This window comes from Oncorhynchus gorbuscha, linkage group LG05, assembly GCF_021184085.1.
Source record: "Oncorhynchus gorbuscha isolate QuinsamMale2020 ecotype Even-year linkage group LG05, OgorEven_v1.0, whole genome shotgun sequence".
NCBI classification, from domain to species: Eukaryota; Metazoa; Chordata; class Actinopteri; order Salmoniformes; family Salmonidae; genus Oncorhynchus; species Oncorhynchus gorbuscha.
Genome location: NC_060177.1, coordinates 86274367 through 86286866, shown reverse-complemented (window position 1 = coordinate 86286866; position 12500 = coordinate 86274367). Strand labels below are relative to the sequence as shown.

At 39.8% G+C, this 12500-nt stretch overlaps 1 protein-coding gene across 7 annotated transcripts in view; it reads right to left on the bottom strand.

Moving 5' to 3' along the window:
- The window catches only part of LOC124036610 (tight junction protein ZO-2-like), a 268862-nt gene that overhangs the window by 2646 nt on the left and 253716 nt on the right, over positions 1–12500 (bottom strand). For 4 of the 7 annotated variants that reach the window (XM_046351412.1, XM_046351414.1, XM_046351413.1 and 1 more), the window contains exons 18-23: positions 11908–12008; positions 2994–3218; positions 2163–2273; positions 938–1327; positions 744–829; positions 1–541 (exon numbers count right to left, since the gene is read on the bottom strand). The exon at positions 1–541 is cut by the window's left edge and continues 2646 nt beyond it. In XM_046351412.1, coding sequence (XP_046207368.1) covers positions 370–541; positions 744–829; positions 938–1327; positions 2163–2273; positions 2994–3218; positions 11908–12008 — 1085 coding nt within the window. In that variant the 3' untranslated portion in view covers positions 1–369. Of the gene's footprint in view, positions 542–711; positions 830–937; positions 1328–2162; positions 2274–2993; positions 3219–11907; positions 12009–12500 lie in introns of all 7 variants that reach the window. The other 3 variants (XR_006838934.1, XM_046351411.1, XM_046351415.1) reach the window with 3 other exon arrangements.

Genomic DNA, 12500 nt, shown 5'->3' with positions numbered 1-12500 from the left:
GTTTTAGGGGTGTAGTCTACAGTTCAGTGTCCTGGTATTTCTGGTTGATGGTGTAGTCTACAGTTCAGTGTCCTGGAATTTATGTTTGTAGGGGTGTAGTCTACAGTTCAGTGTCCTGGTATTTCTGGTTGTAAGGGTGTAGTCTACAGTTCAGTGTCCTGGTATTTCTGGTTGTAGGGGTGTAGTCTACTGTTCAGTGTCCTGGTATTTCTGGTTGTAGTCTACAGTTCAGTGTCCTGGTATTTCTGGTTGTAGTCTACAGTTCAGTGTCCTGGTATTTCTGGTTGTAGGGGTGTAGTCTACTGTTCAGTGTCCTGGTATTTCTGGTTGTAGTCTACAGTTCAGTGTCCTGGTATTTCTGGTTGTAGTCTACAGTTCAGTGTCCTGGTATTTCTGGTTGTTGACCTGGTAGTAGCCTCTCTTGGTGTGTTCAGCCAGTTGGCGCCGGTACTCTTCATCCTCATCGCTGAGGTAGAACCCACGACTTTCAGAGTACGGTAGCTTGGAGGGAGGGGTCTGGGGCTCAGGATGCGAGCTGGAACTGAACCCACAGACAGAGACAGAGACAGACAGACAGACAGACAGGTTAATATACAGCTGAAGGTGTATATACTTCCAAACTCACAATAGAATTCAGTAAAAAGCCACACATGTAGATGAATATAGAGTAACACCAGCAGGTAGACAGCAGTAGCCCATCACAACACTCACAGGCTAAAAACACTCCCATGTTGTGCTCCTACCCTATAGGCTGAGGCCGGGTGTGGTCCAGTTTCTGGGTCTTCAGGGGGACAGCATAGATATCTGGGTGCTTCTGAGCTATCTCCAACTGGTGGGAGGAGACAAAGCGATATGAAATATGATGCTGTGATGGAAACACATAGACTAGCAGACACACCCACCCACCAACCCCCTCACCCCGTCCCCTCTCCCTCACCCTGGCGTTCTGTGCCTCCTGCAGCTCCAGCATCCTCTGAGCGCGTGCAAAGTGGTCCATCTTCTCAAAGGCCTTGACCTTCCCCAGGAATGACCTGAGGCTGGGGTCCTCAGGGTTCTCCTCTGGTTCCTCCGGGCCCATAGGGGCCACTGTGACTGGGGCTGTGCTGCTGGTGGTGTCCTGGATATTATAGGAGGGTTTGAGGGTGACGGGGGGCTGCAGTGCCAGGGGCTTGGCCTTGCCGAAGGAGTTGAGGGAGCGAGGGAGAGGAGGGGGGTCGTTGCTGGCAGGGCTGGAGGAGTGGGAGTCGTAGCCGCGGCTGGGGGGGGGATCGTACGCCCCTACTGCCCCCCTGGGAGGGACTACCTCATCCCTGAACAACAGCTTCACCTTGAGGGGAAAGGAAGGGAGAGGTGGAGAGAGGGGAGGGGGACCAGCATAGAATTAGAATGAATCAAATCATTTTGATTTGATTCAATTAAATCATTCTATTTCTATGGGGAGCAGACAGGGTTAGTCACACACGCACAACTCAAACCTTTGTGTAGGTGAATACTAGATTTCAGACTAGAAACATTTAAATGTTCCTTCCTTTAATCTTCCACCCTCACTACGTCACTGTTCATTTAAAACGCCTCATTGTATAGTCTCAGAGCAATGGTGAATACCACATTTTGACAAAGAGGACAGCGACTAAACCACGGACATTCTATTTCTCTACGACATGCTCTAGAGTTCAGAACACAGGTAGAGTCATCTATAAGATCTGCTCAATGGACTGTGAGGTCATAGGCCTTTTCAGTTCTATCACCACAGGGAGTTCTGGGAGTCACTAGGTACCAGTGTTGAAGCTACTGTTGGAGCCACGGCGGGCGTGATTTCTCCAGATCAGATCATTCTTCAGAGGGAAGGGGACTCTGCTCCTTCTCGTTGAGTTCAAGAGCTAAGTGGGGTGTCAGTAAATTGCCAAAAATGGAACAAGTAGAATATAAGAGCACTGGGGCTAAACTAGCCTGACTAGCCTGACTAGCCTGACTAGCCTGACTAGCCTGACTAGCCTGACTAGCCTGACTAGCCTGACTAGCCTGACTGACCAATGACATGGAACATGAGTGGAGAGAGGCATGAAATATGTAATGATAGTTCCACAAATAATTTATGCCAGAGTTCAGCACAGAGTCAAGCGTGTGTGTGTGTGTGTGTGTCTACTGTGTGTGTGTCTCACCTTGGGGGGGTCAGGTACAAACACGTGCGCTGAGCTGGCACTGCTGAGCACCTCCCTGCTGCCCACCCTCCTGATGCCACCACGGATATCTGGACTGCACCTGCGCAGTATCTGACCACACACACACACACACACACACACACACACACACACACACACACACACACACACACACACACACACACACACACACACACACACACACACACACACACACACACACACACACACACACACACACACACACACACAAATAATTGAAGATACTTGCACAGCCAAACAAAATCATACCGTTAATAATCCTTGTGAAATGTAAATTCTGCCAGTGTTTCCAGTTTGTTTCTAACTACTAAAGTACTGTACTAGAGAGAAACTGGCCACAGGCCTTTGGGTCCACTATTATCATAATGCTGACTAGCCTCTATTTAATAAACAAATGTTTTACTAAATTAAATTGGACACATTGGGTTCCTGAAACAACCCAAATAAATGCTAACCAGATGGTATTGATTCTGGTCACGAAGGCATAGACTGGACTCGAGACAGATTTCATAGGTGTAATGACGTTTTTCACCTGTAGAGGACAGGAGAGATTCTTACAGCTCTCCATAGACTAGCGGCTGTGAGGTTAGGACATCACAGTCTTCTCTGAAGTGGTTTGCATCTGAGTGTGTGTGTGTGTGTGTGTGTGTGTGTGTGTGTGTGTGTGTGTGTGTGTGTGTGTGTGTGTGTGTGTGTGTGTGTGTGTGTGTGTGTGTGTGTGTGTGTGTGTGTGTGTGTGTGTGTGTGTGTGTGTGTGTGTGTGTGTGTGTGTGTGTGTGTGTCACTAACCTCCTCTGCCAGTACGGGCTCAGAGGAGCGGCTGATAGCCGACACCGGCAGTTGATCGGCCGGTTCATTGTCCAGCTCGTTATCCGTATAAGCCCCGCCCTCGTCCGCCGTGTCATCGTAGTCGCTGGCAAGTCGGCTGTCCATGCTCAGGTAGTCGGCCGACATGGCTGACAGGTAGGACATGCGGTCGTCATGGAGATCAAGGTCCGTCCCCGTGCCGTCCAGCTAAAAGAGACACATGATGGATCTTGGTGTACAGACAGGAAGCAGAAACAAAAAGAAAACACAAAGAAAGAAAGAAAGAAGAACCGAGCTGTAGAGCACCAGAAGGATTCACAGAGAGTGCTCACAACACAGGACAACACAGGAAATATAGAGGGAACAACTTATGACTATCTGACAGGGGATAGAAAAGGAAGTTATCACTATGTTAAAGGGGATAGAAAAGGAAGTTATCACTATGTTAAAGGGGATAGAAAAGGAAGTTATCACTATGTTAAAGGGGATAGAAAAGGAAGTTATCACTATCTGACAGGGGATAGAACAGGAAGTTATCACTATCTGACAGGGGATAGAAAAGGAAATTATCACTATCTGACAGGGGATAGAACAGGAAGTTTTCACTATCTGACAGGGGATAGAAAAGGAAGTTATCACTATCTGACAGGGGATAGAACAGGAAGTTATCACTATCTGACAGGGGATAGAAAAGGAAGTTATCACTATATTAAAGGGATATAAAAGGAAGTTATCACTATCTGACGGGGGATAGAAAAGGCTGAGGTATAGTAGTAGTATCAAATGAAAGGGTTAAGATGGACAAGTACACAAATGTTCACAGAAATCGTAGAGCATTGAAGTATACAGTAAGACTATTCTACTGAACATGATTGATCGTGTGGATGACGGGGATTAGAATAGAGGATCAAAATAGTACACGTGATGTATAGAAGAGGAAAGGAGTAGAGTATAGTAGACTACAGAGTATAGTAGACTACAGTGTATAGTTCAGTAGAGTATAGTAGACTACAGCGTATAGTTCAGTAGAGTATAGTAGACTACAGCATATAGTTCAGTAGAGTATAGTAGACTACATAGTATAGTAGACTACAGTGTATAGTTCAGTAGAGTATAGTAGACTACAGCGTATAGTTCAGTAGAGTATAGTAGACTACAGCATATAGTTCAGTAGAGTATAGTAGACTACAGAGTATAGTAGACTACAGTGCATAGTTCAGTAGAGTATAGTAGACTACAGAGTATAGTGCAGTAGAGTATAGTAGACTACAGCGTATAGTTCAGTAGAGTATAGTAGACTATAGTGTATAGTTCAGTAGTGTATAGTTCAGTAGAGTATAGTAGACTACAGAGTATAGTTCAGTAGAGTATAGTAGACTACAGCGTATAGTTCAGTAGACTATAGTAGACTATAGTCTATAGTTCAGTAGAGTCTAGTAGACTATAGTGTATAGTAGACTACAGAGTATAGTAGACTACAGTGTATAGTTCAGTAGAGTATAGTAGACTATAGTCTATAGTTCAGTAGAGTCTAGTAGACTACAGAGTATACTTCAGTAGATTATAGTAGACTATAGTCTATAGTTCAGTAGAGTCTAGTAGACTACAGAGTATAGTTCAGTAGTGTATAGTTCAGTAGAGTATAGTAGACTACAGAGTATAGTTCAGTAGAGTATAGTAGACTATAGTCTATAGTTCAGTAGAGTCTAGTAGACTACAGAGTATACTTCAGTAGATTATAGTAGACTATAGTGTATAGTTCAGTAGTGTATAGTTCAGTAGAGTATAGTAGACTACAGAGTATAGTTCAGTCGAGTATAGTAGACTACAGCGTATAGTTCAGTAGAGTATAGTAGACTATAGTGTATAGTTCAGTAGAGTATAGTAGACTATAGTGTATAGTTCAGTAGAGTATAGTAGACTATAGTGTATAGTTCAGTAGAGTATAGTAGACTATAGTGTATAGTTCGGTAGAGTATAGTAGACTGTAGTGTATAGTTCAGTACTGTATAGTAGACTACAGTGTATAGTTCAGTAGAGTATAGTAGGCTACAGAGTATAGTAGACTACAGAGTATAGTTCAGTAGAGTATAGTAGACTACAGCGTATAGTTCAGTAGAGTCTAGTAGACTACAGTGTATAGTTCAGTAGAGTATAGTAGGCTACATAGTATAGTAGACTACAGAGTATAGTTCAGTAGAGTCTAGTAGACTACAGAGTATAGTAGACTACAGAGTATAGTTCAGTAGAGTATAGTAGACTACAGAGTATAGTCGACTACAGAGTATAGTTCAGTAGAGTATAGTAGACTACAGCATATAGTTCAGTAGAGTATAGTAGACTACAGCATATAGTTCAGTAGAGTATAGTAGACTACAGCATATAGTTCAGTAGAGTATAGTAGACTACAGCATATAGTTCAGTAGAGTATAGTAGACTACAGCATATAGTTCAGTATAGTATAGTAGACTACAGCGTATAGTTCAGTGGAGTATAGTAGACTACAGCGTATAGTTCAGTAGAGTATAGTAGACTGTAGTGTATAGTTCAGTAGTGTATAGTTCAGTAGAGTATAGTAGACTACAGTGTATAGTTCAGTAGAGTATAGTAGACTGTAGTGTATAGTTCAGTAGTGTATAGTTCAGTAGAGTATAGTAGACTATAGTGTATAGTAGACTATAGTGTATAGTAGACTACAGAGTATAGTAGACTACAGAGTATAGTTCAGTAGAGTATAGTAGACTACAGCGTATAGTTCAGTAGAGTATAGTAGACTACAGAGTATAGTTCAGTAGAGTATAGTAGACTATAGTGTATAGTTCAGTAGTGTATAGTTCAGTAGAGTATAGTAGACTATAGTGTATAGTTCAGTAGTGTATAGTTCAGTAGAGTATAGTAAACTATAGTGTATAGTTCAGTAGAGTATAGTAGACTACAGAGTATAGTTCAGTAGAGTATAGTAGACTACAGCGTATAGTTCAGTAGAGTATAGTAGACTACAGAGTATAGTTCAGTAGAGTATAGTAGACTATAGTGTATAGTTCAGTAGTGTATAGTTCAGTAGAGTATAGTAGACTATAGTGTATAGTTCAGTAGTGTATAGTTCAGTAGAGTATAGTAAACTATAGTGTATAGTTCAGTAGAGTATAGTAGACTGTAGTGTATAGTTCAGTAGTGTATAGTTCAGTAGAGTATAGTAGACTACAGTGTATAGTTCAGTAGAGTATAGTAGACTATAGTGTATAGTTCAGTAGAGTATAGTAGACTATAGTGTATAGTTCAGTAGAGTATAGTAGACTATAGTGTATAGTTCAGTAGAGTATAGTAGACTACAGAGTATAGTTCAGTAGAGTATAGTAGACTACAGCGTATAGTTCAGTAGACTATAGTAGACTATAGTCTATAGTTCAGTAGAGTCTAGTAGACTATAGTGTATAGTAGACTACAGAGTATAGTAGACTACAGTGTATAGTTCAGTAGAGTATAGTAGACTATAGTCTATAGTTCAGTAGAGTCTAGTAGACTACAGAGTATACTTCAGTAGATTATAGTAGACTATAGTCTATAGTTCAGTAGAGTCTAGTAGACTACAGAGTATAGTTCAGTAGTGTATAGTTCAGTAGAGTATAGTAGACTACAGAGTATAGTTCAGTAGAGTATAGTAGACTATAGTCTATAGTTCAGTAGAGTCTAGTAGACTACAGAGTATACTTCAGTAGATTATAGTAGACTATAGTGTATAGTTCAGTAGTGTATAGTTCAGTAGAGTATAGTAGACTACAGAGTATAGTTCAGTCGAGTATAGTAGACTACAGCGTATAGTTCAGTAGAGTATAGTAGACTATAGTGTATAGTTCAGTAGAGTATAGTAGACTATAGTATAGTTCAGTAGAGTATAGTAGACTATAGTGTATAGTTCAGTAGAGTATAGTAGACTATAGTGTATAGTTCGGTAGAGTATAGTAGACTGTAGTGTATAGTTCAGTACTGTATAGTAGACTACAGTGTATAGTTCAGTAGAGTATAGTAGGCTACAGAGTATAGTAGACTACAGAGTATAGTTCAGTAGAGTATAGTAGACTACAGCGTATAGTTCAGTAGAGTCTAGTAGACTACAGTGTATAGTTCAGTAGAGTATAGTAGGCTACATAGTATAGTAGACTACAGAGTATAGTTCAGTAGAGTCTAGTAGACTACAGAGTATAGTAGACTACAGAGTATAGTTCAGTAGAGTATAGTAGACTACAGAGTATAGTCGACTACAGAGTATAGTTCAGTAGAGTATAGTAGACTACAGCATATAGTTCAGTAGAGTATAGTAGACTACAGCATATAGTTCAGTAGAGTATAGTAGACTACAGCATATAGTTCAGTAGAGTATAGTAGACTACAGCATATAGTTCAGTAGAGTATAGTAGACTACAGCATATAGTTCAGTATAGTATAGTAGACTACAGCGTATAGTTCAGTGGAGTATAGTAGACTACAGCGTATAGTTCAGTAGAGTATAGTAGACTGTAGTGTATAGTTCAGTAGTGTATAGTTCAGTAGAGTATAGTAGACTACAGTGTATAGTTCAGTAGAGTATAGTAGACTGTAGTGTATAGTTCAGTAGTGTATAGTTCAGTAGAGTATAGTAGACTATAGTGTATAGTAGACTATAGTGTATAGTAGACTACAGAGTATAGTAGACTACAGAGTATAGTTCAGTAGAGTATAGTAGACTACAGCGTATAGTTCAGTAGAGTATAGTAGACTACAGAGTATAGTTCAGTAGAGTATAGTAGACTATAGTGTATAGTTCAGTAGTGTATAGTTCAGTAGAGTATAGTAGACTATAGTGTATAGTTCAGTAGTGTATAGTTCAGTAGAGTATAGTAAACTATAGTGTATAGTTCAGTAGAGTATAGTAGACTACAGAGTATAGTTCAGTAGAGTATAGTAGACTACAGCGTATAGTTCAGTAGAGTATAGTAGACTACAGAGTATAGTTCAGTAGAGTATAGTAGACTATAGTGTATAGTTCAGTAGTGTATAGTTCAGTAGAGTATAGTAGACTATAGTGTATAGTTCAGTAGTGTATAGTTCAGTAGAGTATAGTAAACTATAGTGTATAGTTCAGTAGAGTATAGTAGACTGTAGTGTATAGTTCAGTAGTGTATAGTTCAGTAGAGTATAGTAGACTACAGTGTATAGTTCAGTAGAGTATAGTAGACTATAGTGTATAGTTCAGTAGAGTATAGTAGACTATAGTGTATAGTTCAGTAGAGTATAGTAGACTATAGTGTATAGTTCAGTAGAGTATAGTAGACTACAGAGTATAGTTCGGTAGAGTATAGTAGACTATAGTGTATAGTTCAGTAGAGTATAGTAGACTACAGTGTATAGTTCAGTAGAGTATAGTAGACTACAGTGTATAGTTCAGTAGAGTATAGTAGACTATAGTGTATAGTTCAGTAGTGTATAGTTCAGTAGAGTATAGTAGACTATAGTGTATAGTTCAGTAGTGTATAGTTCAGTAGAGTATAGTAGACTATAGTGTATAGTTCAGTAGAGTATAGTAGACTATAGTGTATAGTTCAGTAGAGTATAGTAGACTACAGTGTATAGTTCAGTAGAGTATAGTAGACTACAGTGTATAGTTCAGTAGAGTATAGTAGGCTACAGAGTATAGTTCAGTAGAGTATAGTAGACTACAGCATATAGTTCAGTAGAGTATAGTAGACTATAGTGTATAGTTCAGTAGTGTATAGTTCAGTAGAGTATAGTAGACTACAGCGTATAGTTCAGTAGAGTATAGTAGACTACAGAGTATAGTTCAGTAGAGTATAGTAGACTACAGAGAATAGTGCAGTAGAGTATAGTAGACTACAGCGTATAGTTCAGTAGAGTATAGTAGACTATAGTGTATAGTTCAGTAGTGTATAGTTCAGTAGAGTATAGTAGACTACATAGTATAGTTCAGTAGAGTATAGTAGACTACAGCGTATAGTTCAGTAGAGTATAGTAGACTATAGTGTATAGTTCAGTAGTGTATAGTTCAGTAGAGTATAGTAGACTATAGTGTATAGTTCAGTAGTGTATAGTTCAGTAGAGTATAGTAGACTGTAGTGTATAGTTCAGTAGAGTATAGTAGACTATAGTGTATAGTTCAGTAGAGTATAGTAGACTATAGTGTATAGTTCAGTAGTGTATAGTTCAGTAGAGTATAGTAGACTATAGTGTATAGTTCAGTAGTGTATAGTTCAGTAGAGTATAGTAGACTATAGTGTATAGTTCAGTAGAGTATAGTAGACTATAGTGTATAGTTCAGTAGAGTATAGTAGACTATAGTGTATAGTTCAGTAGAGTATAGTAGACTACAGAGTATAGTTCGGTAGAGTATAGTAGACTATAGTGTATAGTTCAGTAGAGTATAGTAGACTACAGTGTATAGTTCAGTAGAGTATAGTAGACTATAGTGTATAGTTCAGTAGTGTATAGTTCAGTAGAGTATAGTAGACTATAGTGTATAGTTCAGTAGTGTATAGTTCAGTAGAGTATAGTAGACTACAGAGTATATTTCAGTAGTGTATAGTCCAGTAGAGTATAGTAGACTATAGTGTATAGTTCAGTAGTGTATAGTTCAGTAGAGTATAGTAGACTACAGAGTATATTTCAGTAGTGTATAGTCCAGTAGAGTATAGTAGACTATAGTGTATAGTTCAGTAGAGTATAGTAGACTACAGAGTATAGTTCAGTAGAGTATAGTAGACTACATAGTATAGTTCAGCAGAGTATAGTACACTATAGTGTATAGTTTAGTATAGTATATCATATAGTATAGTAGATCAGAGTGTATAGTATAGTATAGTAGACTATAGTGTATAGTTTAGCATTTTATAGTGGACTATAGTGTATAGTTTAGTATAGTATAGTAGACTATAGTGTATAGTTTAGCATAGTATAGTAGAATATAGTGTATAGTTTTGTATAGTAAACTATAGTGTATGGTTTAGTATAGTATATAATATAGTATAGTAGACCAGAGTGTATAGTATAGTATAGTATAGTAGACTAGAGTGTATAGTTTAGTATAGTAAACTATGGCTATAGTTTAGTATAGTATAGTGTATAGTTTAGCATTTATAGTAGACTATAGTGTATAGTTTAGTATAGTATAGTAGACTACAGTGTGTAGAGTATAGTAAACTGTACCAGAGGTTGTGGTATAGCTAATCCCCAGAGTCCTACTGTATCAGTGGTTGTGGTATAGCTAATCCCCAGAGTCATACTGTATCAGAGGTTGTGGTATAGCTAATCCCCAGAGTCCTACTGTATCAGAGGTTGTGGTATAGCTAATCCCCAGAGTCCTACTGTACCAGAGGTTGTGGTATAGCTAATCCCCAGAGTCATACTGTACCAGAGGTTGTGGTATAGCTAATCCCCAGAGTCATACTGTATCAGAGGTTGTGGTATAGTTAATCCCCAGAGTCATACTGTACCAGAGGTTGTGGTATAGCTAATCCCCAGAGTCATACTGTATCAGAGGTTGTGGTATAGCTAATCCCCAGATTCATACTGTATCAGAGGTTGTGGTATAGCTAATCCCCAGAGTCATACTGTACCAGAGGTTGTGGTATAGCTAATCCCCAGAGTCAAACTGTACCAGAGGTTGTGGTATAGCTAATTCCCAGAGTCAAACTGTACCAGAGGTTGTGGTATAGCTAATCCCCAGAGTCAAACTGTACCAGAGGTTGTGGTATAGCTAATCCCCAGAGTCAAACTGTACCAGAGGTTGTGGTATAGCTAATCCCCAGAGTCAAATATTAAGAAATACATGAATCTGGATAAACCTAAATCAGACTTGCCTGTGCTAATGATTTTCACAGACGAAGTAAAATGACACAATGACACTTTGCTCGTGATGCGCGCCCCTCAAATGATACTTATGTAACAACAGCCTGAGAACACTGGACTTGAGAAATCCCACACAGATGGAACCATGTGACATTCAATGTGTTATCTGACTGCCACAGGTGCTCCCTGTCAAAATACCATGACCATTCCAGAGGACACGCCCGTTGGGAACCACTGCAGTATGGTTTAGTGCAGTATAGTATAGTTCAGTATAGTACAGCTCAATATAGTATAGTATAGTTCAGTATAGTTCAGTATAGTATAGTTCACTATAGTACAGTATAGTACAGTTCAGTATAGTACAGTATAGTTCAGTATAGTATAGTTCAGTATAGTACATTACAGTATAGTTCAGTATAGTATAGTACAGTATAGTTCAGTATAGTTCACTATAGTATAGTATAGTTCAGTATAGTACAGTATAGTTCAGTTTGGTGCAGTGTAGTATAGTTCGTTATAGGACAGTACAGTATAGTTCAGTATAGTACAGTATAGTTCAGTTTAGCGTAGTATAGTATAGTTCAGTATAGTATAGTTCAGTATAGTACACTACAGTATAGTTCAGTATAGTACATTATAGCTCAGTTTAGTGCAGTATAGTATAGTTCAGTATAGTACAGTACAGTATAGCTCAGTATAGTATAGTACAGTATAGTTCCATATAGTACAGTATAGTATAGTTCAGTATAGTTCAGTATAGTGCAGTATAGTATAGTACAGTCTAGTACAGTATAGTGCAGTATAGTGTAGTACAGTCTAGTACAGGGGTGGACAATTCCAGTCCTCTGGGGCCTGATTGGCGTCACACTTTTTCTCCATCCCTAGAAAACACAGCCGATTAATCAAATGTGATTCTAAACTGAAGATCATGATTATGATTATTGGAGTCAGGTGTGTTAGCTGGGGCAACACTGTAACACCAATCAGGCCCTGGAGGACTGTAATTTCACACCCCTGGTATAGTATGTAGTTATGGGTCCATGGTGAGTGTGTTTACCTTCCCCTCAGACACCCAGACAGCCTGAGTCTGCTGCTCTCTGATAGAGTCCTTGACACTGCCGTACCACGCATCGTTGACCGAGTTCAACTCAATAGTAGCTGTAGGGAGAGGAGGGGGGGTCAGAGGAGAGGGGTGGGAAGGAGAGAGGAGGAGGGATGAAGGGAGAGAGGGGGGGGGGAAGACAGATTGAGCAATAGAAACCAGGGAGATAGAGGAAGAGGAGAGAGATATAAAGAGAGTGGGGGCAAGAAAGGTAGGGGGGAGAGAGAGGATAGAGGGAAAAAGAGAGATAATAGCAGGATGGATGAGAAGAGAACATGGATAGGTTGAGGGGAGAGGGGGAGAGGAGGAGAAGGAGAGAGGGAGAAGGAGAGAGGGAGAAGGAGAGAGGAGGAGAAGAAGGAGAGGGGGAGAGGGAGAAGGAGAGAGGAGGAGAATAAGGAGAGGGGGAGAGGGAGAAGGAGAGAGGAGGAGAATAAGGAGAGGGGGAGAGGGAGAAGGAGAGAGGAGGAGAAGGAGAGGGGGAGAGGAGGAGAAGGAGAGAGGGAGAAGGAGAGGAGGAGGAGAAGAAGGAGAGGGGAGAGGGAGAA